Source organism: Falco naumanni, chromosome 4, assembly GCF_017639655.2.
Source record: "Falco naumanni isolate bFalNau1 chromosome 4, bFalNau1.pat, whole genome shotgun sequence".
NCBI lineage: Eukaryota > Metazoa > Chordata > Aves > Falconiformes > Falconidae > Falco > Falco naumanni.
Window position 1 is genome coordinate 76,057,383 of NC_054057.1, and position 27,447 is coordinate 76,084,829.

At 51.7% G+C, this 27,447-nt stretch overlaps 2 protein-coding genes across 2 annotated transcripts in view; one reads left to right on the plus strand and one right to left on the minus strand.

Annotated features, from left to right (window-relative positions):
* Positions 1-17,310, minus strand: part of TEDC2 (tubulin epsilon and delta complex 2) — an 89,923-nt gene extending 72,613 nt beyond the window's left edge. Inside the window, exon 1 of the mRNA XM_040590473.1 lies at positions 17,212-17,310. Coding sequence (XP_040446407.1) covers positions 17,212-17,310 — 99 coding nt within the window. The remainder of the gene's footprint in view (positions 1-17,211) is intronic.
* A 439-nt stretch (positions 17,311-17,749) lies between these two features.
* The window catches only part of LOC121086568, a 116,653-nt gene continuing 106,955 nt past the window's right edge, over positions 17,750-27,447 (plus strand). The window contains exon 1 of the mRNA XM_040590474.1: positions 17,750-17,934. Within this exon, the coding sequence (XP_040446408.1) occupies positions 17,750-17,934 (185 nt within the window). The remainder of the gene's footprint in view (positions 17,935-27,447) is intronic.

Genomic DNA, 27,447 nt, shown 5'->3' on the forward strand with positions numbered 1-27,447 from the left:
GGTTACAGGTTTGGGAAGAAGGGAAAAAAAGCCCTCTGCAGAAGATGGCAGTTAAGATGTCAAAGGCATTGAAGCAAGAGGGACATAACAAATATAATTGTCATAAGATGCTTTCCTCTCTGCTTTGGAAAATGAACTGTATGAGATGGAGAGAGATGCTTTGCACAAAAATTTGCTCTTTGGTGATGTCAGAAGGCAGCTGTGGTGTCAGCCCTCATCAGGATGACAAGGTGTGATTCTCATCCAAACTCTTGCTTCGGAGGTGCTGGCCCTGGCTGCCTAGGTGAGGCAGAGCAGGGTGCTAATCCCTTGGAAATGAACAGGAGACAGCTCTAAAGCTCTTTTTTATATCCAATATCTTCCACCCCCCAGCCCTTCTTGTAGTTCTGACCTAGAAATTCCTCACTGCATTTGCTGAGTTGGCTTAGTTAAAGAAGTACTAATTTCTGAAGGATTAATTATTCAGTGAGTAAGGGGAGGGAGGGCGATGTCTGCTCCCAACTCTGCAGGCAAGCTGGGTGCCTGATGCCCTGGGGTGCCCGGCCAGGGGATGGATGCTGGCCCTTCCCTGGGGAGCCCTTACTGCAGCACTTGCCCTGGACTGGTCACATCTGCTGTGCAGGTGGCATATTGGGGAGCACATCATGATGCATTTCTCTGTGTTGCTCTGGTCCTTTGCTTGTTTTCACTCTGTTTAAGCAGGAAACTGAATGCTGACCTTTTGGTCTTCGTGACACGTTTTCAGCTTGTACTGCTGTTCTTCTTCCCTGGAAATCCTTGTGACTGATGTCCCCAAGGCCCAATGTCAGCTGCCCCATTGCTAGCCTCCCTATTCGAGGTGGGCATCTCTGCCTTGGCCAGGGCTTGACCAGAGGGCCTTGGCTGCAGGGGTCTCTGGAGTCCCCTGGAGAAGGGCTGTCAGCAGTAGATCTGCAGAGATCTGATGGTAGTACTAGGGCTTGGAGGGCATCCTCAGCCTCTGTCCCTGTGGGGGGGGGGATGCTGCTGGCCCTCCCTGCAGGCGTGCATCCTGCTGTTTGGCTCATCTGGGGCCACTTTGGAGGAAGTGTGCAACAAGCTGCAGTTTGGGTAGTACTTATTCCTTTAAAGCCATGCTGTTGTGCTCAGGATAATTCCTCAGATGTGCAGTGACAGCAACTGTTTTTCAGGTTGCAAATAGCTACATGCCCTGGAGAGTGTATGAAGGGATGTATTTTCTTGATCTCACAGGCTCTTGATGCGCTGGTGAAAGTGGATTCCCTGTTTAACAGCAAAGCAAGAGCAGCTTGGCAGTTTTTCCTTTACGTGCTCTTCTGCTTTCCCTGCGGTGTTTTGGGAGGAAACACTGTTAAGAGGCTGGCAACTGCAGCGTGGCTGTGTCAGCCAGTGCAGTTAGTGCTTTTGGACCCAAGCTGCATCACTGTGGGTTTGCTGGGATGCTTGGCCCTCTGCTGCAGCTGTGGGGAGATGGGGGTGCAGCTCACAGCCTGGCTGGACTGGCTGAAGCTCTGCCATGAAGTGCCTGGAGTGAACGTGTGCTCCTCAGGAGAGGGCTTGCACAGGGTCATTTTGCTGCTGTCCCTCTGTGTTAAGGGGTTTGGCAGGAGGCAGTGTTTGTCCTGAACACCTTTGCACCTGTGACAGGAGGAGCCTGGGCCACTGTCAGGGTCCTGTAAACCTGCCTTGTTAGAAGGTAATACCCAAAACTTTCGTTTCCCTGACCTGTTGTGAACTGCCAGGTTTGCTGGTAGCGACCACAATGCTTTTTCTTTTTGCTTGTGTTTTGGCAGAACCATTGCAGTAAACAGCAAATTATTTCATTAATAACCTGCAAATAGCTGCTTGCCAGCTGAGCCATGGGATCTGTCTGTGCTCACTGAAGGGAGCTGCCAAAAAGCACCAGCTTTCAAAGCTGACAAGTGTAGCTAATAAATACTGTGGACAGAGCAGAAGCATGCAGCTGCTGCTGCTGGCTCCCTGGGCTGCAGTGACCCAGCTGCTGAAGCTCACCCCCAAAACAGGCTGTTTTCCCAAAACTGGCTCCCTTTGCAGGGTGCATGGGCAGAACGCTGCACTGTCGGGTAGGCACTGTGGCTTTGGGAAAGTGTTTTTTTGCTGGAACCGTGGCTGATGCTTATAGTGGAAAACTACGGGAGCTAAGGAGTGCTCTGCCTGCAGCAGCCCTTTGTGAGCTTTGCAGGTGCTGGGTGGGGAAACCAGGGGATGTCAGTAAGCAACTGCTGTCACCCTGGTCCCCTAAAGGCTCCAGTGCAGTGCCACCAGCCAGCCTGTGTCTCCTGCACAGACTGCAGGAGCTGGCATTTCAAACTAAGTTGTCTTCTCAGGCTGCCACAGACATCTCTATTTTCTACTTGTCCGACTTTACTCACCGTTGGAGTTTGGAAATCTGTGGGCATCCTTGCTTTGATCAGAGCAGCTATGAATTTTAGCTTTTATTTTCTTCTGTAAGTCCTCCTTCAACTGGGTCCTGTGGGAGCTTCTACATAAGGTTTCAAGGGGGTGAGGCAGGGTTGGGAGAGTATGTGGATGGTTCAGCTTCACCCTTCAGTGGGCAGCTGGGAAGATGGAGTGGGGCAGCAGGGGGAAAATGTGAAGGACAGTCTGTGAAGCAAGGCCCTGTTGGTGCAACACCTCTGTCACAGGTCACCATGCAGAACTGCCGTGCAAACTTTTCTGATTGAATGCACAGTTGTGTGTACCTTAATGCACATGCCACACTGCTGGGGTATGTTTATGGAATGGAGCTCATGGGCTGACCACGGGGACTGGTGCCATTTGGTTGCATGGCATGTTCCCAGAGCAAGGCTGAGACTGTGGAATGAACTTCCCAGCAGCGAAGGCATTGGAGGAAGTTGCTTCAAGGTGCATGCAGCATGTGGGAAGTAAACCCCACCAAAGCAGTTCCCTGCAGTGGGGTGTTACCCCACGGTAACATGCTTGCTGGGGGGAGGGTGGGGGAGCTCTGCAGAGAGGTGCCAGCCGCCTGCCCTGTGTGTTTGTGAAGGTTCCTGGATCTCTGTGGCATGGAGCCTGGCACAGCACTCAAACCAATGGATTCCCTTGGAAAGGAGTGGGAATTGGCAGCTGTGAGTCCAGAGAGCAGCACAGCAGTGCCAGGCGTGCAGGTGGCTGCTCTTTCATGGCTAATGCTGTGGGGCACGCTCAGGACCTGGGAACTCTCCCCACATCTGTGGTCCACACTGAATGAGTTCAGGGGTCTCAGCTCAGGTTCCCTGGGAAAATTGTCTCCAGGTGCATCTTGCTGGGTGGGTGGTTTTGCTGTACAAAAGGGCTCTGTGGATACTGATGTGAGCTCTGGTACGTGAACTCTTTTCCCTGCATCTGTTTCCTTTGGTCAAGTCTGATGTTTTACTGATCAGACTCCATTGTGGTGAAGATGCTGAACACTCTGAGGGGATGTCAGAGCTGAATTTAATGTAACCAGTGATGCTGTCTGCAGCACAATACTTCTGCTTAGGAAGAGGCACTTGCTACACCCTGAATAATGCTATATTAAACCATGCTTATCCACCAAAGGTAATAAGATGCTTTAGCATATGGTTTTCCTGTTGCTGTGACAGCCTGCACTCCAGTGCTGTTGGCCCTGGGTGAGGACCTGGGGTTAATGCCTGCTTGTGTATCAAGAGAAGCACTAACTAATACTTTGGGTTCCCAGAGTGCTGAGGTGCTGCCACCTCGGGGGAATACACACACGACCGACTGGGGTGCGTCCCTTTGCTCTTCTCTGGGAAGCAAGACCCTATGAGGTGTTGAAGGTCCCCTGCTGCTCCTGGCCCAGGGCTGTTTGCCCTGCTTCAGCAGCCTCCCAAACCCCTGGGTGCCAGTGAGAAACAGCGAGTGATTGCTGCCAAGCACTGTTTTACTTCTTTCCTTGGAAGCAGGGACTGTCTCGCTCTCCACAGGCACGGTATGGCTGTGTCTGCACATTTGCTTTACTGCTAATAGAGCTGCTGCTTTACCCATTGGTTCCTCTATCCAGAAAGGGCTCATGAGAGCAACTGCAGCTTTCCCTTTGCTCTACAGAGCCTATTTAGTTTGCACGTATTGCTGCAATGATTGCTGGATTTCATCAGATGAGAGGTGCATCTTTCTTAATAGCCTGTGTAATTTCTTCCAGAGGGACACATTGCATTAAATCTTTAATCCAGCAAGCTGCTAAGGGAGCACACTCAGACTCTGTGTGTTTGCTATTGATCTCTTATACAGCTCTAATACTACCCCAGAGGCTTTACCCTTTGGAGTAACCGGAGCTGGTGCAGTTGGAGCCTTTGGAGGGGAGCTGGGGTGGCATAGGGTTGTGTTGCTCCTTTGCTTTCTCCCTGTCCTTGGCTGTAATGCCATGTCCATTGGGTGTCAGGGAAGGCAGGTTGCTCTCTGTGCTCAGGTCACATCAGCTGGGGCCTATGCAGTGTGAAATAAACTGTGTAGGAATTGAAATGTGGTGTTGCAGGACTGCTACCAACACCCTGTTCCAGCAGGTCAGTTCTGCATTTGATTTCTTTTATTCCCATCCTTAAAATCCCTGCTTGCTCCATTTTCTTAAGAGTTTCAGGGTTTCTGACTGTTGTTCTGAATAGCTTTTTTTAATTTTTTTTTTTTTAATAAAAGGCCTTTTGAAAATCAGCTGGTGTGTTGCTGAGCCTGATGCTGCCTGTGCTGCCCCCTGGGCAGGGTCCAGTGTGCCAGGGCAAGGAAGTCAGAGGGCTGTGCTGGTCCAGCTCACACTGCCCCATCCTACTTCTGAGAATTTGCTTTTATGTTGTGTTCTGCCACATGCCCTTGCTTGCTCTGACCTTTTCTTCCTTCCTCTCCCCTGTTTTCTGTCCTTGAAGCCTTCTCTGCAAGGCAGGAGTAATTTGGGAGGAAAGCCTCATTCATTTTTCATGCTCAACCACCAGTACAGCTGTTGACTGTGCTGGCAATTGCCTTTGATATACATTTACAGAGACAGTGACCTGTAAAAGAGTAAATCAAAGACTTGAAGCCAGTGCCTGGGGTGTACCTTAATAGGGTATAATCTCCCCTTCTGTTCCTCTGCAAATAGTAGGTGGATAACAAAGACACATCTGCAAATCGGGCAGAGTTCAGCCACCGGATGCAGCTTACCTGAGAGGAGGTGGTTGAGGATGGCTAGAATGTTTTCGGGCTTGGGGGGTTTGAAGAAGGCATATTGAGCCTGGACTTGCACGGCTTAGCTCCTGTAGCTGTAGTTCTGCATGAGGACTCTCTGTTGATGAATATGATGGTTTACATCTTTGGATTTTTTTTTTTAGTTTTCCTGTTATTTACCTTTATTTGCATCTTGGTGCCTTGAAAAGGTCTTAGTTCTCAACATCTCTGTGTGTTCATGTGGCTGGGCTCTTGGGATGCCAGAACCCAGTCTGGGGCCAGAAAGCCCCTGTCCTTGACTCTGCTCCAGGGCAGAACACACTGCTCGCTTCTCGAGGGGATTCAGAGAGATTTGGGCCTTGACCAAACCTCAGAAGCAGTGGTATCCGATGCGGCAGATCAGCCCCACCAGTGATGTTTGGTACAGACATCAACACTCCAGTTCTCTGGGCTGATGAAGTGACTGTGATGTGAAAGCTGCTTAAATTGCCAGAGCTGCCCTATTATCGGTTAATCTTATTCCTGAGCCCTGTGGGGCTTCTTGTGCTGTTACAAGTGCATTCATCCATGAGTCTTTCACAGGTCTGGCTGCTCTGATCACAGCTCACATCTCCATGCATCTTGGCCAATATTGACCTGCCAGCAGACGTGTGCAGTTAAAACGTGGCCCATTTGATATCCTCTGGTACTTCCCACCTTCCCTGCTTGCTTTAAATTTTTCTGCTCCGTGCACTAGATGCAGAGTGACCTTTTAAAATATTTTTTCCTGGATGCACGTAAGGATTTTTTTTTTCTTCTTCCTGAAAGCATATGTGGAATGCCTGCTCTGCATCCCTGGGGGTGGCAGAAAAGATGCCAAGGTGTTTGCAGTGCACTGGGGAGGGCATGGGTTGCACTGAGGAGGACGTGGGTTGCACTGGCTGCAGGACGAGAAGATCCTTCCCTGGTACATCATTCTTGCTTTAACCTGCTGGAGTAGGGACCAGGAGGACGCCTTGTTCAGTGGCATTCCTGCATGGTTGCCCCATGGGCTGTGTGTAGCATCGATGAGACCAGCCCAGCTGTGTAGGGAGACCTTTCACAGCAGCAGCTGGTGGGACACCCTGCTACAAGCATCAAGCAAAAATCTAACCCTTGATCTTTTCAGCCCTGTCCCACTCTGTGGTCAAATCTCTTGTTAGCAAAGAGGCCCAGGGCATGGGATTGCCACTTGCCACTGCGGTGCCTGTCCTGCCATGGCCCCCGTAGCAGAGAGGAGCACATGTTTCACTACAAATGAAGGAAAAAACTGGGCTTTGTTTGGAAAATGAGTGGCTGGAAAGACACAGCTGAGTTGGAAACATCACCCAGCTTGGGCAGAGCCTGGAGATGTTAGAGTGAAAAAGTACCAGGTTGCTTCTTGTGACTTGAATGCTGCAGAGCGACACAGGGTGGCCATCGTGGGTGCTGGTTGCCCACACTGTGTGGCCCTGCTTTGTTTGTGTTCCGCAACAGCGGATGCAAGGAAACCCTGAGGGTTTGCTAGGCATCCCAAACTGCTGCCCCAGGTGTCCTGTGGGGATGCTGCCTGGACCTGAGCCAAGGGCAAAGCTGCTGTGGGACCAGTTGAGATGAGCCACACGAGGCCACGCTGCACAAAGGACACCCGACTTTTGCTTTTAAACTGCATCTACAGTGCCTCACAGAGGCACTTGCTCCTTCCACTGGAAGTGGAGACTGAAGTAAGTTTGAGTGTCTGACAATGGTTGCCACCGTGATGTGACAAAAGGCTTGGTCCAGAGTGCAGAGAGCTACTGCCTGCAAGCTGGGGACCAAAGTGGAGGCATCCAGTATGGGGACAGCAGAAGATGCAGTGTGTAAGATGCAATCTTCCTTTTTTCCCCTCTTTTCTTGATGAGATGTCACAGCTGGGGATACCTCTTCTGTGCCCCTGAAGCAGGGGCAGCCCATCCTGCAGATGGGGAGCTGCTGGGGCCAGGGATAACCTTGCAGCAGGGGAGTAGCCCAAGAGACATTCTTGAGCTCCTCTTGGGAGGGAAAGCAGCACCTTGAGTTTTACCCCCAGGCCTATGGGAGAGGGCGTGATGTTCCCCCCACGGGTCTTCAGGTCACAACTTTGCATTGCACAGCACCTGGTGGGTGCTGGGGAAAGGTCTGGATGCTTGTGCCCCTGGACCGAGCCACCTCCCTCTACCCCCCTCGTATCGGGTCCAGTGGCTGCGTGGCCGTGGGATGAGTCAGCTCGCTCTATCGCTGAGTGCTGAGGCAGTGTGGGTGGCCTGGGTTGTTTTTTTGTTCATGCCACATGGGTTCAGCTGACTCATCCCAGGTCCTAATGGCATGGTTTCTGCTGATGGTGTCTTGAGTTTTCTATTCCCAGGTGAGTGGCTGGAACCCAGGGTGTGACAGAGATGTCTGTCCCATTAGCCTGCCCAGGCACATCCCCAGGGTTTTCTTTCCCTCTGCCAGTAGCAGGGCAGCAGCAAGGTAAAGGTAGGAATAGAGCATCGTCTGGGAAGAGCTGACGTGGGCAGAGGGTGCAGGGTGCTGACGGGATCCTCCCTCTCCTCACCATTTCTCCTCAGCAGCAGAAACCTTGGTCACCCTATGTGTGGTTGCAGTGTTGGGCTTGGAGCAGGTGTTCGCAGCATGGGTGTACTATGAGCATGTGGAAGAGCGGTCTGGGAGCCCCGAGGCTCCTCAGGGCTCCTGCAGGCTGGCCTGATGTACTGGGAGACGGGGGACTTCCAGGGAGCCCAGCGTGTGGCTGCCCCACAGGGACACAGCTAGTCCCACCAGCTTCCAGGGCTGCAAGTATCATGGAGGTCCCAGGGGCTGAAAAAGCTGATGTCTGTCCCCTGAGCTGCTGTTTGATCAGAGGTCTTCCACCACTAACTGTATGGAGCTGTATGGGCAGTGGGGATCATCTCGGGTGAGGAGTCTCGATATGCGACTTCTCATTTTGGTGGCATTGGCCATCTGTGTAATTGTCTTTGTTCTGCCCGATGGGGGCTTTAAATATTTTTGTTTATATTGTGAAGTATACGATGTGATCTGGTTTGTCAGTCTCTTTGTTTTACTGAAATAAGTTGAAATATTTGTTTTCCCTTGGGTGTTATTTGGGTTCTGTACTCTGTTTGGCAGTACTAGAGGTTTTAATTTTACAACTAGCATTTTGGAAGTTTGAAAGGTTTGTTTTTACTTTGTTTTAATTAAATTGCTATAACCTGGGGGAAATCTTTTGGCTTAATTTAAATGGAAAGCCTTATGCTGCGTAAATCCAACATCCCCATCTATCTGACGATGGTGCTGTTCATAGTTTTGACATGAAAAGTTAAAATTTGACTCCAGGCGTGAAAGTTTGCAATCATTGACTGCAGCAAGCACGGCCAGCTCTGTTGTAAGAGGATTACTTTAATCTATTGTTTGGGAAAGAAGCTGAGATTTTAATGGACTCTGTTTTGATGCAGAAATGGGATCATTACTGGGTGAGAGAAGCTGGAAGTAGAAATGTCCTTCTCTGACGCGTGTGGGTGCCTGTCATTGGACCCTTGGCTCGTGGCCACTGAGGATGACTGTGTCCTTCTGGGACATGCACCTGGCCCTGGGGAGCCTTGTGCCCCCCTGAGGATGCTGTGCTTATTTGGTGAGTGGGGAAGATGCAAATTCCTGTGGGATCTGAGCGCTGCCTCCTCTGGGGCAGCCGTCCGCTGCTGGTTCACAAAGGTCTGGGCCAGTTTGGATCACAAAGCCCTGGGAAGGGGAGCTGCTCAGGACCATGCTGCCGTGTCTCTTCGATCAGGAGAAGGACTTTGTACAAAAGTCTGAGGGAAGCTCCAGGTCACGGATGAGTAATTTCCCAGCAGGGTGGTTGTATTTATCTGTAGTTCACTTCAGAGCAGGCCACACAGAGTGCTTGAGGGGAGCAGGTCAGAGGCTCATTCTGCCCATTTTGGTGCTTATGAAGGTGCCCTCCCTTGCCTGGCAGTTAATGGCATTTTTGCCAGCTCCCTTTCCAGCCTGTGGCCACTATGTGCTACCTCCTTGCCCTGGCAAGCTCCCAGGAGGGCTCACCGCCCAGCCTGGCTTCGGCTTGGGCAGTCTCCATTAGTCACAGACATTTTAGGAAGCCACAAGCAAAGTGGCCAGGGCAGAGGAAGGCACGGTGAGCAGCCCCAGCAGCGTGCGCACCATCAGGAGCAGCAGAGAGAGCACAAGACCAAGTGAAAACCGTGCAGCCCAGGTGTCTTTGTGGGTTGGCAGTCAGGCACAACCTTTCCATCCCTTTTCTGCTTCTTCTGTGCTCTCTTTCTCCAACTAGAGCACTGCAAGTCCTGGCACCTTGCCAGGTGGGGAGAGGGGCTGGGTGTGGGAGGGGGCTGCTCCTCCTCAGCCATCCAGATAGGGACAAGTAGTTGTTTATGGATACAGGCAGCTGTATTGATTGTAGTCCTGTGACTCTCCCAGCCTGGAGACTGCTTGCTCCATATTGATTATTATTTTTTCTAAAGACTGACGAAGTTTGCTGGGCTGTAATTGCAAGAATTACTTTCTATTTTCTGAAATACTTTATCATGTTAGTGAATTTTCCAATTTTTGCTTAGGGTTTCGCAGGGCTGGGGGAAAAAGAACTGGTAAGTGCTGAGCTGTGTCTGTTCCCAGGCTGGCTGAGGGCATGGGGAGGGGGATGGCACATGCCCGATTTGTCCCACTTGAGCAGAATCTGGGGGTTTTGTATGAAATAATTGAGTTTTGGGTGGAGCTCCAGTGGTGGTGGGGGGCCAGAGCCAAGGTGACCAGGTATGGACACAGGATGGCAGAGGCAGCACCCCTTCCCTGTGGGATAGTCCTGCCAGCTCCGGGTGTCCTCAGATTATTCCATCTTTGTTTCTCCTTTTGCTGTGTTTCCTCCCATCATGTTACTGGTTCTGTTTTATACTTTCTTCAGCCTTTTTGAACTCAACAAACCATTTTTTTTTTTTTAGCAGAGACCAACCCATTTTCGCTCTTTTACTTCTTAGCAAGTATGTAAAAGTCCCTGTGACTGCTTTAGCTGGCTGTGCTGCTGTCTGCTTTCTCCTGCCCTTATCTTTCCCTTGCAAGCCTGAGCCAGGCTTCTGTGCTGCCATCAAGGAGTAGGCACCAGGGATGTCCCTGCTTTAGGATGTAATTGTCCCTGTGTGCGCTGTGACTTAACTGCACAGTGTTGCATGTGGGGAGAACTTTTAAGTGGGATGAAACAACATGGCAACTCCCATCGATCTAGGGGGGTTAGAGAGGGAGCTGGATTTCATGAGCATGCACATCCCATGCTGCTTTGAAAAGGGGCAGGTGCTGATGAGCTGCTGAGGTGAGTGACTGGATCAGCACTAGTGTCTCAGTGGTGGGGGCTGTGGCTGCCTCCATGCTGCCCACCAGCCTGGCTTTTGGCAGTGGTTACACTTCTGCTTCCTGGGTGCTTCTCTGTGAAGGCAGATTTTGAGCCAAACTCGCCTCGATACTCGCTTGCACCAGAGTGCTTTGGCCTCCGTGTGCTTCACCCTGCGAGGCGAGGAGTCGGATGCTGGGTTCCCTGCTTTTGCAGGGCAACAGGAGGGATTTTGGCAGGCTGGAAGCAGGGTGCCGCCAGCCAGGCTACCAGCACCCAGGGCTGTGTTTAGATGTCAGGTGCTGCAGTGCATCTTAATTCTTTAATGTGGCTAATGCCGGCCCTTGTCTGTGTTTGCGCGCAGGAAAGTGGCCCAAATTACAAGAAGAACATGTCTTTGAAGTCTATCCTAATTCAATGCTGTTTACAAGAACAAAGATATTTTAACTTTAACTTGGGCAGCACATCTGGATTTGCTGCTGGAATGAGCGTAATTGTGCTAAATGAGTTCTAATACAGTGATACATCAGGCAAATTACTAAACTGATGCAGTTGGTTTATGCTAGGTATCAGCACTGAAATTTCTATGTAATGCAATATAACTGACAATTAAAGCAAAGTGCCTAGTTAGAGTGAAATTATACAGCCTCTTGTATACTCTGCTTTTTATTACAGCTGTATTAAAATGTAGCACTTCTGTAGGATTTCACAGCTCTGCCAGTAAGTGTGTGTTAGTCCCAGGGCTGCACCATTTTGAGGAGCTGGCTTCCAAAAGTCTCAGGCTGCAACAGCAAGGACCTGGTGTTTGTGGTGCTGCTGTGGGCTCTTGCTCGCACACAGCACAGGCACATCTACTTGACTTAGGCTGCAAGGATGGTGCAAAAGGAGAAAAAAATAATATCTTAGATTTGGAGCTAAGAGTTGTATTGAAAAGTTCTCTGACCCCAGCCTGGTTTTAAGAGGGGTGTGTGCATGTGTGTCTTCTGTCTGATGCTTTTCTATTCCCTCTGTTCCCCAAGGCTTATTGGTATTGCTGTGGGTGTACGCAGAGATCAGCTGTGAGGGTGCTCCAGGAGATGGATCTCAGGGGAAACTGTGGGACTGACGGTGTGCCCCGGCTGGTGTCCCTGCAGGCAGGAGGGTTGGGCTCACTGGCCCTCCTGCAGGGAGGCAGACCCATACCTGGCCTGCTGCACCCCTTATTTAGCTGGGGTAGGTCTGAGGCTTCACCAGCACCTGAGGAGCCAAGCGTGAGTGCCAGCATGTAGGATGAGGAAGAGAGCACAGTGCCACACATCTGGGCACCTGAGCTGTCACAAAGTGCTTCTGTCAAATGCTGCTAGCACCCAGGGAGGGACTGTAGCACTTGGGTGTGTTCAGCGCTGCCGCTTCCAGGAGCGGGGCTGAACTCAGCACCACACAGCTTCACCAAAATGCTTGTAGTGATGCTCTGCAAGCTTCCCAGGAGGCGATTCCAGGCTGAAGATTGTGTTTCAGTTAGTATAGCAGCTCTGCTGCTGCATCTTTGAGTGTCCCCCTTGACCAGACAGCTGGTGGGGCTGGGAGCAGAGGAGAGGGGCTGAGCTGGGAGGCTGGAGGGAGCAGGTGGAGTGGGGGAAGGTCCTGCTAGTGCTGCTGGTGACCAGCCTGTGCCTTGGGTGCTACGGCGGCTGCTTTGGGCTGGTCCGAGGCAGCGGTGGCCTGACACCCCTCAGTCCTGTTGCACATTTCTTCACTGGTAGCTTTTAGGTAGGGAGTGCCTCACACAACCGTGTGCTGGTAGTGGGCTGAAGTGATGCTTTCTGTACCTTTGTCCCTTGAAAAAGGGGTCACCAAAAGGGTTTTTATATTTTCATTTTGCATGATCTCTGTGTGCTGCACTGTGTCACACCAATATTTTCTTCTGGTCCAGCTACAAATAGGATGCTTACAGAATTATTTTAATCTCCTAAAGACCTAAATGACTTGGGACCTTGGAGCTCATGTGTAACTGCAATGCAATGTTCTAAGAGGGGGAAGAGTGTGTGTGTGCTTTTTTGGCCTTTTGGGACATTTAATAGTTGCTAGTAGTTTCTTGTGCATCTCTCTTAAATCAGTTCATACTGGCATCTAACATATTTCTTTGTGTGCACATGGTGATGATTCCTTTTGCTCATCCTGTGAAATAATGTACTCTAATTTTATTTTTATAACATTTGATGGCACTTTAGTACACTGATTGTGGGAAAAATGGGGCTCAGTCACTGTGGGTGTATTTCAAACAGGGTGGAAGAATTTTATTTCCTAAACCCCAAGATAAGTGCTCAGAACTTACCTTGCCAATCACCAGATAAATGGTGTTTATCAAAATTATTCACTATTGGCTTCATCTACATGAGGCTTAATAGGGGACTGATGTCAGATGTCAGTGGCCAATTTTCAGCAGTTTGGAAAATTCCTGCCCAAAAAAGCTTTACGAATTCCTATGGTGCTTTCAGCTACTTCCAGGTAACCTGGGGAAGCTGGTTCCTCCCCAGCTGGCACTAAAAGAAGCCTCATGAGAGATCCTCCTCAACCTGATCCAAAGGCACAGCTGTTCTCTGGGGGATCAGGAAACTTCCCCTCAGTTTTAGGACCTCAGCAGATGTTTTTCCCTCTGGCTGAGAGGGACTCTGACCACAGCGGATGGGAACTGGGTTACCAGGACCCACAGAGTCCTCCCTGCCCTGTGAAATAGTGCTGAGAAATCTTGCGCTTTGGCTCTGGGATGTCTCAGGATGAGCAGGCAGAAGTGCCTTCTGCTTCAGGCTCCATCCCTGATCAGCTGCTCGGGCTTTGGCTCCTCCTTTGGCTAGGCTCGCTGCTTTTCTAGACTGTTCTGTTGTCACTGCTTTGATTTCCAACCTGTTGTTTGGGACTCCACTTATGCATCCTGCTGGATTCCACCCTCCGCATTGCTGGAGGACCTCAAAAGAGGCAGCAGTTGCTGCTCTCTACTATCAGCCAGACTGGGAAAGGCCAGGTGGAACAGCCAAGGTTTTGCTTGTAGAAATGGGGTGGCTATTCCCAGTATGGCTTAACTCTGTTTTACCTACTTCCCTTAGACACTGGGAGGGCTGATACTTGTGAGCATCACCTGTGCTGTCCTGAGGGGAGGGACGAGCTGCTAAAAGCAATGCTGGAGGAGAAGCAGGGATGGGCAGTGCATCGGCTGACTGGTTTTTAGGGAAGCAGCTCCCAGAGGAGCCAGGGCTGGGGGAGCAGGTATGTTTAACTTGTCTTGGGTGGTCTTGGCATGGAGGAGTGGAACTGAAGCCCTGGAGAAACTGGGCTGGAGTCCTCCGGCACCGTAGGAGCAGACTGAGAAGCTGTCAGCTCTGAAGAACCCCCTTTGCTTTCTTCCCTGCTTTTGCCCAGCCATGCCCGAGAAGTGTAATCAGAATAAAAGCTGCCAGGGGAAGCCACAAAGGTGCAACAAGATCTGGTTTGATCACCCAGGGCTCAGGAGCATGGTGACCTGGCTGTGTGGAGACTCCTGGGGATGGTGCAAGGGCCACTTTCCAGTGCCATCCAGTGTGTCTCACCATGCTGGCTGGGGAGGGGACCTGGCAGAGATGTCTTCCTGTTTGTTCTCGGGCAGCCCTGGAACTTGTGGGGCTGGAGGTTGTTGTGAGTGAGCTGTTAATGACTTTTGCCTGAAAAAGTGTGGAGGTGGTTTGCAAGCTGGGATTGGTGCCAGTTCCCATGTCTGCGATGGCTTCACAGTGTTTGGGGAGTTTTGAAATGGGAAGTGCTGGTCTCTATGGCCTGAACAGGCACTTGTACAGGAATGTATGAGATGGACCCAGACAACCACACGGTTGTGTTTATAACTTTTTTTTTCTTCCAAAATGTCTGCAGACAAAGGTGTGAGATGCTTGTACAAATGTCTTGGTGATGGTTGCGCAGGGCTGGCGATGCGTGTAGCAGTGCTCTGCATTACCTCAACCCAGAAAGTCCCAGCGCTGTACGGATTTTGATTTCTGATTTAACAGTCTCCTCCACAGCTCCTCTTAAAAATCACTTTGTCTCCTCCAAATTAAACTACTGTTTCACTTATAAAGTGTTTCATTCTGCTATTAAGTGAAAGTGGGAATCTGACTTTCACATCACTGTGTACATGGCTGCAAACCCCAGCACAGCAGATTGTTAATGTGAAATTGGAGATATTTCAGCAATATCTCAGCAGATTGCCTCTGCTGCTTAATAAAAGGCACGGAACTTCTCTGGGAGGCAGGCTTGTGTGACAGCCCTCTCTTGAAGGGATGACCATGTCATTCCTTGAGCAAGGAAGGATCTGAGATTTGTTCCTTTGCCTTGGAGGAAAGGACACAGCCTTTCCCTTGCCCCAAGTCACCAGAGACTAAAATGCAGAGGAGAGATGTGGGAGCTTGGGCTGGTTGTGCTTCCAGCCTGATGGCTCCCCCAGTGAGCCTGGTCCAAGAGACTGGGATGCACTGGTGGGGGCTGTGGGGCAGCAGTCCCCTCTGGAGTATCACTTTTTGATCACAGCCAGAGGTGTTCTCTGAGCTTTCAGGCACTGGTGCCTTGAATCCCACCACTCCCAGCTATCCAGACGTGGGGTTTCATGAAGGTGCGGTTTACTTCGGTTTTGCAAGTGCCAGCACTGTTGGGCTTATGAAGTCAGCTTCGAGCCTTGCAGGAGGTCTGACTCTCCTGTGAAGAGCTGTGACTCCTACCTACCTGCTTCCCCAGGAGGGGACTGCAGAATTGTGGGGTGTCCCTGGCCACAGGGGTGTCCCCCACACAGCTGGAGTCCTGGGGAAGACTGGCTTGCTCCTCGGAGTGTGTCCCTCAGTCTGTCTGATCCCCCTGCTGCTTTTCCTACAGTATTCCAAACTGCCGTTTTGTCCCCGAAGAATTCTGCCTTGCAAATGCCAAAGAGGATCCCCGGGGCAGCATTGCTGCTCCTCTGCCCTCCCATCAGGTGGTGAGGAGAAGCAAGGGATTCAAATTAACCCTGTTCATCCTTGCTGCTGCTGCCCAGTGCAGCCCCTCTCCTGTTGCCTTGGCGTAGCTCAGGAGCAGATATCATCTCTGCCAGGTAACTGCTGCCGTCCTCCTCCAAAGGTGCGTGTGTGCCTTAACCCAGCTGCCTCCCAACAAGCCGGCATCACACTCTTCCTCCAGAGCAGGGAAATGGGAGTTATACCCTTCTGTTTCCCCCTTGTCTGGTCTCCCTCTGGGCTGCTTTTCTGCTGCCCCCTGACAGCCCCCTCCGCTATTCTCTGGCTCCCCTGACCTCCTTTGACGTGTTGCGTTTCATGGCAGGTAACGGGGAGCCGATGGCAGATAAGAGGGGTGACAGTGTTACTGGCTCATGCTGCGCCTGAGTGGCAGTGGGCAGGGGCTCTGCCTCAGCCCTTTCTCTGCCGACGCATCGATGGTAGGGAGTGCCCGGGACCCCCCCGGCTGCGGTGGAGCCCATAAGGGAGAAGGTGGGAGGCGAAGGGGGGCGGCTGTGCGGAGCAGTGGGTGGTACAGCTTTATTTTCCCCAGCTGTGAGAGGGAAGCAAGCTGGAGCTCTCCCCTCCTGGTGTGTGAACGGGAGGGAGAAGGTGCTGGGGGACCGTGTACCTGCCTGGTGGAGGTGCTGGCAGGGTCCCCATGGCCACGGCCCCCGCCCCAGCACATTGCCAGCCCCCCACTTTGTGTGCAGGTTTGTGCCGGTTTGCTCTGTGTTGCTGGGATGAATGTCAGTGCCTGGAGTGGGGAGGCAGGGAGCAGAGATGGTTCAAAGAAATTAACCCCCCACTCCAGAAATGGCAGGCAAGGGTGGTGGCGGTGGCTCTGAGTCCCCGCCAGCAGTGGGCGGCTGCCTGGGGGCCAGTGGGCCGTGGGACTCGTGCTCTGTGGGGTGCACCCTGCTGCTTCAGGCATTCTGTTCGGAGCGGGAAGCTGAACCAGAGCCTGGAGGAGAGGGAAGAAAATAAAGGCGGAGGAAAAGCAGGCTTGGCAAGGCGCGCGGCAGCTTTCGGCAGCGGATGCTCGTCCTTTGTAGGCTGCGTGCAGCGGATGGCTCTAAGCAGGGAAGTAGCGATGAATGGGATTTTGTTTATTTTTTAACACAGCATCCACAATGGAGGGATCAAGAGGACGCAAAGGTAGCTTGCTGGTCTGCCAGTTGAGTTAAAGCCGGTTTTCTTTGCTGTTTCCTTGAGGGTCTCTTGGCGTGGCTGTGAGTCGCTGTCAGACAAACCTTCCACTGGACGCGCTTCACTGACTTAATCTGGCTTTGCTCTGTGGGGCTGTAGCGCGATTTTTTTTTTTTTTTCTGAAACCCTTGTTTTTCCTCCGCCCAGCTGGCGTCAGGCACTGAGGATGCAGAGACAAGTGCTCCTGACTAGGAGAGGTTTGGCAGTAGGATTTCCTTCAGGTTTTCAGCGTGTGTTTTATCTGCTGCCTGCTGTAGAAAGGCTTTGTGCTGGAGCCTGGGAGGCAGAGCCTGCAGGTGACCTCTAACTGGATCAGACTTGCTTGCTTTAAGTGTCCGTCCTCCTTTTGCTCAGGTGTTTGGTGACAGGCTGGAAAATCGTTAGTTAGGTGCTGCTGGAGGCTAAGGGGTGTCTTCTGCCGTAGAAAACAGGGAGGGAGGAAACCTGGTGAACTCTGAATAGCCACAAGAAGAGCAAGCGGGGATCCTCTCCACCTACTGTGCTGGTGTCTGTGTGCCGTGAGAACAGACCATTTGGACATCCATCTGAATAGCTGATTTCTTGGGATTTCTTATCATCTTCTGATCCAGACGTCATCCCCTTGCCTGGCTGAGGGCCACTACAGTCACCCTGGGCCACCTCCCCAGAGGCCAGCTCCCTCACCTGCCAAGTGGGCACTTGCAGTGGGGACTCACAGACCTGTGCCGTCGCTACTGAGGGATCCTTTCCAGTGGGCAGCATTATTCCACCCCTTCCTCCTTAATTCAGCTCTGCAGCATCACACTAAACAGGCATACAGCTGCCAGCCGCTCTCGTGCAGCCTGGTGTCTGCGGCTGGCTTGGGGAGGCAGGGCTTAATACCATCAAAATCTGAGGGATCGGCTGTGGAGTGCGCTGTGGACTGTCCAGCAAGTAATTCCTGGCTAAACTCCTCCTGTCTCTCTCTCTCTCTCTCTCTGACTCGCAGCGTTCCCTTCCCGGTCCCGTGGGCTGATGGAGCACGCGGGGTAGCGAGTGCAGCTGGGGTGTAGCATGCATGAGCGTGCGGTGGTACTGGCACCCAGGGACACAGGCGTGCGTGCACTTGGACGCCGCAGGGGCCATGGCTTCGTTCGGGAAGCTGACGGAGTACTTCAGTCTGAGGAAGTCAAGGACGGAGCTGCGCTCTGGGCGGCGTGGCCGGCGGAGCGGGAGCTGTTGCTATAGTGTCATGGAGTGCAGGTATGGGGTGGCAGTGGCCCGTCTGTCCTGGTGCCTCTGTGTGTGCCCAGGGGGCTGTGGGGTGGGAGATGCAGTCCTTGCTGCTTTGCTTTCCTTTTATCTCTCCTGAGGCTGGGGAGTGGGCTGGGAGCAAGCCAAGAGCTCTGGAAGCGTTACCTTGATACTGTTTAGGGCTCCTGAGCAGCTTCTTGCCATAGGACACCTCTGGCAGGCTTTTGTGTCCTGGCATCTGCCTTCCTGCCCAGGGCATGTCCCAGGTGTCGATGTCACATCTCGGATGTCTGTTGGGTGACTGCGTGCACGTGTACCTGCTTGTCTGTGTCTTTTGCTTTCTGTGTTGTGCTGCTGCACTGTCTCCATGTTAGAGGAACGAGATTATTGTGCCGCAATTGCCCTTCCCTCCTGCTGCTCCTTGTGCTGCTGCATGCAAAGTCCTCCACTGCATGGGCAGCAAGAAGTGGCTTTGCAAGTGGAGTTGAACGTGCGTGTGTATGCGGGGCTGATGGAGCCTCTGGGCACGCAGCCGCTGTAGGGGAGCTGTCTTGGTTGTGCTCGGGGACAAGGTGCAATGGTGAGGGGGCTCCTCTGGGCAGACAGACATGTCGTTCATTATCAGCTTGTTTGGGGTATGGATTGATAAGGGGAACGTGCTGTGGAGGGGTGGCATTGGGCTGGCTGGAAATCCCTTGGGAGCATGCCGCTGATGCTGTGCTCAGGGTCGTGGTGGGAGGCAGCAAGCCCAGCCCCAGCTTTAGGGTGCACATGTCCTTGTTTTGCATGTAAACACAGTTATTGCAATTAGGAAAACTGCTTTGTGCCTGGGTGGCTTATTCCTCCTTGGATGTTACAAGCAGCTTGTAGGACATGGCTAGTACTTGATGCTGCTCTGGGCTTTTTTTCCCCCTCTGTGTGGGCTCACAGTAGGGCAGAGGGTTACCAGCTTGAGCAATGTGTCCCCGTATTCTCTGGCTGACCTGCACATGGTGCCTCTCCACTTCAGGGGCAGTGTGGGTCTATGTGGGGACACGTGGGAGGAGGGGAAAAATAGCACCAAGATACCCACTCACCACCTTCTCTGCTTGTTGAGCATCTTGTACTCTGTAAGGGTTATTAAAGCATCTGCAGATTAAAAAGAAGTTGGAGGTCTGTTGCTTGGGCCCCTCCTGCTGCTCTCTGCGATGCTGCTGAGATGGTAAGGCGTGATGTGCTGGTGCTGTCTCCCCTCTTCGCTTGGCGGCTAAAGGAGATGGTCGCCCTTTTGCCACTCACTCAAAGCACGCTGCGGTTTCTCCGGAAACGCAGAGACATTCGTGGCTGAGCTGGGAGCTTTGTTCTGCTCTTTTTTGGCATTGTGGAGAGAAACCCTGGTTTCTGCCCTCAGGTTGCTGTGATGGTGCAGAGCTGGGTGTGAGGAAGGTCGATTCCTCAGGTGCTGCGGAGCGTGACATGTCCCTGGGGTTTGCTGGTGTGCAGCCGAGCGCCACATGAGAGCGAGCGTGTGCCACGTCTCGGGCATGAGGGAGATTAGGAGATGCTCCTGGAGCTCCGCACCCTATCGATCTCCTGCGCACAGGGTGCTACAGTCCTGGATCTTGTGTTTTGGGATGAGCCGGGGGGTTTCCCATGTAGTGGGAGATGTCACGGTGCCTTCCTAGCTCTGGGGTATTAGTCGCAACAGTGGTGTTGCTGGTGTAAAGCTCATGTACCACATTTTCTGGGGGGATGCTGGGTATGGGTGTATTTTGAGTGCTTCCCTTGTGCAAGAGAGTGGCTCACTGTATGTTGGTCGTGGCTGCTGCCTGTCAAAGCTCAGCTCTGTGTGGGGCTGGTGGATGTGCTTCCCCCAAGAAGAAGCTTCTCCAAGTGCCCAGGTGGTCCAGTGTGGCCAAGCTCGAGATGCAGGGAGCTGTGCTTTCCCTGCTCCTTAGCGTATTTTGCCCCCCGTGCCATGCAGGTGCTCCAGGGCAGCTCCTCTGGGGGCTGGCTCTGAGCATGTAGAGAGTGTTCCTGGTGCCCCCAGCTCCCCCAGCGCCAGGGCTTGAGTGCACCTGCAGATACTGAGCCTGTTCCCTTGATTGCATGCAGTTGATTATGGAAGTAAAAATAAGTGTTGATTGAAGTATGGAATGCTTTTGAAATCAGTGTCACTTTTAACCCAAGCTACTTGAGATGTTGCCTGTTCCCCCCCCCCCCTCCCGCCCCATGCCTGTACATTGAGAAGCCCCAGCTGACACCCCTAGCCTCAAGCTGAGCTGGCTGCTGGCATCCTGAAAACCAAACGCTTCACGGCTGGGATCCAAAAGCAAACAGAAGGCAGCTGTTGCCATGTCTGACCCTGTCCTTACTCTAGAGAGTGTTTTTTCTAGCTCTGTTAAGCAACTTTGTGGTTTTATTTCATTTCTTCATGCTAATGTGGGCAAATTAAACAAGGAAATATGATGCTCAGACCACACATTTCCATGTGCACAGAGGTACTGGAGATGCTGCATCCCAGGCTCAGCAGCTTGATGTCTAACAGACCCCACTACCTTCTCATGGCTCAGGGCAGCCAGGCTCCCACTGCTCTTGCCAAAGCCATGCAACCCCCAGGGACGACAGCAAATGAATGGAGGCAGGTCCTCAGTAAAGAGGATGCGCTAACTGGAGTTATTAAGATCTAAATATAGTAGTCCCACGCATTCTCATAGGACCTAACAGGTTAGCAGGGGTGTAGTTATGGTCTTAAGTAATATGCCTGCATTTTTAAGCTACGCCTCCAGATAAAGCGATGCGTACGAGGTGGGTTGAGTAAGCCTGCTGGATTTGAGAATTTGTGGGCTCAAACTTCTATGCAGAAGCATTGTCTCTTGGCAATAGCATCGTCTCTCCCTATGTTCAAGTGCTGCTGGGCAAAGGTGCTGCTTACAGGAGCTCTTGGGCCTCTGGCGCACCCCGTGCCCTCCTGCTCTGCTGTGACTTATGGCACAGAGCTGTGTTGTGATTTACACCTTCGCTGTTACGTCAGCTGGAGGCTTCTTCAACCTGGGACTTGCCAGCTGTGCTCAGCAGGAGGATGGATGTTCTGCAGAGCTGTGGTGTAGTTGCCTCGTTATTAAATCAATTGGACAGTCAGATCTCCAGGGGCTGAGAGGCTCCAGGTGTAACAGGCTGGGGATCAGTGTCCCCAGCATGCAGCTTGTACTCCTGTAGTGATTTCACGTAAACATACCAGCCAGAGCTGATCTTGGGAAAGTCTGTAAGTGATTTATTTGCAGTAACTTTTTTCAATCTAGGTGAAGCATTGATGGATGAACCAAGTGCTGAACTTGACTGGCTTTGGAGCTGTACCACTTTGTGCAGGATGAAACCCTGAATCATCACAGGGGTTGATTTCTCTGCAGCTCAGAGGCTGCAGTGCTGGGTGCAGGTGCCTGTAGGAAGACGACAGGAGGGGCTGGGGGTGCTTGCTGGGGTGTGTAGGGTTAGTTCTTTGTATTATCTTGTGGTGCCAGCCTCAAGGTGCTTGTGCCCAGCTCTCTGCATGTTGGTAGGCAGGGTAGAGAGGATCCGCTTCTGGCACGGTGGAGTAATGAAAGGAAAAGGCAGGTTATACAAAATAGCTCATCTATTTCGTGAGCTATTTTTAAACTGAAAGGTCTGGATAACTAATTCTGGGTTCCTGCAGCTTTTCAAAGCGGATCAGAAAATTGAGGAAGGCTATTGTCTTGTAACTGGGCTGAGAAACTGGTCTTGCTCAGCTGTGAGTGTGCCAGGGGAGGCTGCAGGGTGAGCTGGAGCTCTGGGGAGCAGGCTGGCACCTTCCTGGGCTCAGCAGCAGTTGGCCCGGCAGCCCAGCGGTTCTGGGAGAGTGGGGATTTGCCGTCATCTGACAGAGTTAATGGGTTTTGGAGAATTTCTCAAGGAGGCTTGGTGGTGGTCTCTGCCTGAATGCAATGCTGGCAGCATTAGCTGACCCGCAGCAGTAACAAATGATGCATCATTAAAAATCCCAGATACTGACTTTTGGGGAGGCGTTTTGTCCTCTAGGCAGGAACTTGGAGGCTGTTTGATTTAGTGGCTTTCTCTCTTGTCCCAGTACTGTTTTGTGAGATCTGCTCACCTGGCTTCAGGAGGCTGATGCACGTTCTCTCTTTGATAGCTGCCACCTCTCTGCTCCTCCGTGGTCCCTGGACCCCCATACAGTCCTCGCAGAGGGGTTTTGATGTGCATATCTGGAGGTCTCTGCCTAGTTATGGAAAAGGAGATCTTCCCTCCATCATCAGGATGGGGGAAGAGGAAGGAGGGATTTGTGTGTGGTTTTGGATATTGCATCCTGCTGGGGGAGACCTTTGGCCCTAGAGGCAGCAGTACTGAAGACCCCTAAAAATTTGGAGGGTGAAGAGCCTACATCTTCAGTGGGCTGCAGGAGGGGAGTTTTTCCCTGGCTTTGAGGGAGGCAGTAGCTCACCTGTGGTGAAGCCCAAGGAAGTTAAGCTTGGGAAACGGGGAGAGAGGTGGCTGGTGTTTGCACCAGGGAGCAGGCAGGCAGGGTGTTAGCTTTAGAGGCTCAGTGCCTTTTTTCTCAATACCCAAATTGGTGTTGGAAGCTGGTGTTAATTGACAATGAATTAAATTATATAAGAATTACATTACATAAAAATTTCAAGTTGCCTGGTGTGTTTCACCCATGTCATTAGATAATCTCCAGCTGAGGGAATGATGTTCCAGGAGTTGCTCCACCTTTGCACTTGCAGGGAGAGCAGAGGTGGGTCTGGGTGTCCCTGCTGCTGTCAATCGGAGCCTACCCTGAGCCTCGGGAGAAGCTGGACCAAGGACTTGCTCTTTGCAACAGGGAGCTGTTACCTCCCCTCCTTTGTGGGTATTTTCCACGCTGATACCCTGATCAGTGTTCCTTGCTGTGTAGTTTGATGGGCTTTGAGATGGGTGAGTGAGGAGGGGTAGTGGGCGATGTTTTCCTGGCAGGATTGTGCTTAGCTGTTTTAGGGTGTTTAAAAATATCTCTTTAGCTCTAGCAGCACGTCTGTGTTTAGGCATGCTGGTCATGATGGGGAAGAGGAGGAACTGGCAAATTTGGGGGCTAGAAAACTGCACTGAAGGAGCAAATCCTGTGTTAAGCTACACACAGCGTGAGACATCTAAAAATGGTAGCAGGTCTTTCACCTCTGTGATACAGCTCAGCCTTGCAAAAGTCCCCGTCGCTGGAGTGGGACTGCCCTGTGTGTTGTCCTGGTGCTGTTGGCAGTGGCACAGAGTTGCCTGATATCACATCAGACGCGGTGCTGGGGACTCAGCCCCCTCATTCCAAGTCCCAGTCCGGGGGTTTGTAGTTGATGCTGGCTGTTTTAAGCACCTGTAGGAGTTGAGAGCCAGCACCTGTAGGAGTTGAGAGCCAGTAGGATGGAGCCAGTCAGGGTGTGCAGAGTGGTGGGGCAGTGCCCAGAGCTCCAGGGAGCCTCTGTCCATCTGCCAGCCTCACTGCGTGCTTGGGGGTGTCTGAGGTACCCACCTGCAGCATTTAGTCTTTTGAATGTGCATGGACCATTTTTCCTAACTACTGTGTCCTGCAGCTTGAGCTGGGTGAGAAGCTTTTAACGTGTGGTAAAACTTGTCCCCAGAGGGGCACCTCTGAGGGGCACTGAGGATCTCTCGACCTTGGCTGGTAGTTTAAGTGGCTCCACTTTGTTTTTGACATGTTTTGAACAAAACCATTCTGTTTCCAAACGGATGCATCAGTATGGAAAAATATCTGCATTTTAAAAAACAAGGAACTCGGAAGTGTTTTGGGTTGAGACATTTCCACCTGCAATTAGTCAGTAAGGCAATTGTGGCTTTTGTATTTCAAACTTACCAGCACTGACCCCTTCCTTGCCTGCTGAGAGGCCAGCAGAAAAATGTGTGCGGTTGCACGGATTTGCATTTTTGCTGCATCAGATCACTGTAACCTATTGAAAACAAAACACATTTAAAATTGGATGTCCATCGCTGCTGCGTGGAAGTGCTCTGTGCTGATGCCTAACCAGGCTGAGCTGGAAATAGCCCTAAATCCAGTGTTAGTGACTCAGACCATGACTTGCTTTGCAGAGGTGCTGAGCGCCTGTTAAACCTGTGAAGTGTAGCAGGCAGCAACACTCAGCATCTTAACAACTCGACCAGTATTGTTTGTGTGGCCGTGCAAGAATGTGAGAAAGAGCTTTGCGAGGTGGAGCTCAAGACTTCAGCCTTTTTCGGATGGAGAGATGCTGGGTCGAGGAGCTCAGTGGTGGGTCTCAGGTTGCTCTCGGATGGCACAGCTGGGTGGATGGCTGTCCCCAAGTGCCGCTGGTGTGCTTTTAGGTGAGGCTTGTTTGAAATTGTGAGTGCTGCTGCTGTGCTCTCCCACCTGGTTTGACAGCGTGGCGCTGTGTGGTTGTGGCTCCTGGGGTCACCGGTGCCTCTCAGCTCTTGCATTTCACAGCTGCCTCCTTCACCCTCTGTGCTGGTGGTTCGTGGTGAGGTGAAGGATTGAGTCTGCCTCCCCTCTCCTCTGCGTCAGCTTTTCCCCAGGCTGTGTGAGCGCTGCATCCCCAGTGTCTCACAAAGATGACAAGCTGTCAGACATAAACGGTTCTGTTTTGTGAGCAGAGTGGCAGTGCCACGGGAGGAAATGACATTTAGCTTTTGTTGCTTGATTGAGCTGCCTGGGCTTTGCATATTAAACCTAAAGAGGCTTTTTAGCTTTGCTCTCTCTGGTTGTTTGCATCACTGTGGCTGTTATCTATCAGGAAGGGGCTTGGGAAGCAGCACTGTGAAGAAATCTCTCCCCCCATCAAGCCTGTCCTTGCAAGGGGCCCCTCCACTAGAACGTGACACATCCTCGTTCTCCATGGAGGTTTCTGTGCCCTGGGGGACACTAGGGTGCATTTCCAGTTCCAGTACCCAGTAGTCTGGCCACCGCTGCTGGTTTCAAAGCGGGCTGCTAGCTCCATCCTCTCCCACACTGTCGTGGTACTGGGCACCAGCACATCTGCAGGGGGAAGGGATGTGGATGGAGCCAGGCATGCCTTGCTACTCTGGTCCTCCCTGCCTCTTGATGCTCCTCAAAAATCTGCTCTCGTGACTGTAGGCAGAGATGTGTTTAATATCTCTCCTGTGTAAGAGCATGCATGTGTGGGCCTGGGAGCTGGCTGGGAAAATCAAACGTTCTGGATTTGACAGGCTGGAAAAGCACGTCTGAGCTCTGTCTTACCTCTTTGGGTTTTGGGGCCATGTGTTACCTAAAGACAAGTGATGTGGTTTACACCCGGTGTTCTTCCTTTATGCCTAGTTGCTGGCCTCCTTTTAAAGCTGACCTTTGGGACTGGAGACGAGGTTGGGAGTTGACTACTTTTTGCACAAGCTGAAGCTAATCTTTGCCTGGATTAGACATAAAAAAAATGGGTCATCATCCTTTTCTTTTGGAATGGTAGTTGGATGTGGGGTAGCAGGAGGAAGGGGAAGTTATACTGGTATTAAGGGGAATTACATATGTAGCATGACTGCAGAAAACTTCTTCAGCAGAAAGCCTTGGCCTGTGAGTCACAGTTGCTAGAAAGACTGTTTAATTCCTAATTCACCCACTGTTTTGGCACTGAGTCACAGCTGGGTGGGTGCGCAGGTAGGAAACAGAAGCACCAGCAGTACACACTGGGACTTGTGCATGGAGAAGAAGGAAGTGATTTCAGACAGAGGATGTGTATTTTAACAGCTTCTAATAAAAGTGGTGGCTGGCACGGGAAAAATTTCTGAATGGAGGTTGTCCCTGTTTGCCCTTCTCTCTCTGCTCCTGCTGGCACAGGGCAGCCTTTGGGGCGCGTGAGGATGCCAAGCAGCCCAACTCCGGGCTTGTGTGGCATGGGGGGCTTGTCTTACTCTGCCCCTGGAGTTACTGCTGCTCTCTAGCTGGGAGTGGGTTTAGAGGGGGGCCCTGCCAGGCACAGGGGAGCTATGGGATGTTGGCTGCCCTGCTATCAAGATACCTAGCTGCATCGGCATCCTTGCCTTTGGAGGTGAAGGGAAGGGGCTTTGTGCCCTTGCATGCCTCAAGGAGATGCTGAGCTGAGTGGCACACAGGGAGCCTTGGAGGGGTGTGGTGGAGCCGTGGGGGAAGTGGGCAGAGCTCTGGGGGGAAGAAAGGAGATGCCATTGTGATTTGGAGAGGTCTCAGCACAGACTATTATCTATCCATTGCCTCACTGCCACACTCAACTCCCTGGTGCAGGAGGCTGAGCAGGGGATGGAGGACCACACTCAGCATCCCTGGATGCTGAAATACCTCCTAAAAGGGACCAGCCCTGAACTGTCCCCTATGTGAGAGTGGGAAATAGGAGGCAGAGCAGCAGTGTGCCCAGCTTGGCACCCTTCTGTGGGGAAATTTGAGTGGGTTATCTCCTTCAAGTCCCTTGCTGGGGGAACAGCCATCCCAGAGGAGAGGGCTGTTCTTGAGAGAGCATCCAACCGATGCTCTCCTGCAGGAGGTGGGCTGACATGGCGCTCCTGAAGAGTTGGAGAGGAAGGGGAGCGGTGATGGCTGGACAAAGGGTGCTTTTTCTGGACCCAGGAAGAAACATTTCAAACAGAAAAGAAAAAAAAAAAAAGACTTGTTTAGAATATTTTAGATGGGAAGACCAGAATACTTTCTTTAATAATTAAAAAGTTACTGCTTTTTCCCTTTCAAAATTCTGTGTTTTCTCCTGTAGGAATAGTTGGCAATTATACAGATTTATGCAAAATATTTTTAGTTTGCATTTTTTGATAGGAAAGAATATGTGCAGGAATAAGCAGCTCCTTCTGGTTAGCTGGCTATGGCAGCTGCTGTAGCGTGGGGGGAGCAGAGCAGAGCCATGACCCTCACCCCACACTGAGGCAGCCGCTGGGTGCGGGCACTGCTGCCCGGAGCACCCATCTGCTTCCATGGACATTTGGTACTTGAAGCCACTAGGGCTGGTGTTTGTGCCCGCTGGCTGCTTCAGGCCCGTTGGTGCCAGCCCTGTGCACAGGATTCAGGTGACTGCTTTTGTTACCTCTTTTGTTTTTTTTAATTTTTTTTCTTCTTTTCTTGGATGTACATCCATGTTTATGGAAAAACTGGAAAGCTTCAGTACACTTTCCTGTTGCTTTAAAGAATAAATAGCTAAAAGGTAGATTATGGGACGACTCTGTCCTGGTGCATGTTACAGAATTCTCCAGGTGTGCACCCACAGCAGGCATCCCCAGGGTTGCAAAGGGCTGTCACTTGCAGCAGAAACTCAGAGGTTATTTATTCCTACCACCTTGATGACTTGCTGAAGACATAAGAATGAGCATCACGTTTATAATCATGAGGTACAGAGGCCATTTTTGTCTGGGGAAGGTTTGCTGCTGAGAAAGTTCCACGTCTATTGTTGCCTGGGCTGGACTGCTTGGGATTTCATCCTCCTGTGGTGTCCAGTGCGGGTGGCTGCAGCCTGCTCCTGTGCCACCCACCCAGCAGCCAGTAGAATATTGTCGGGAAACATA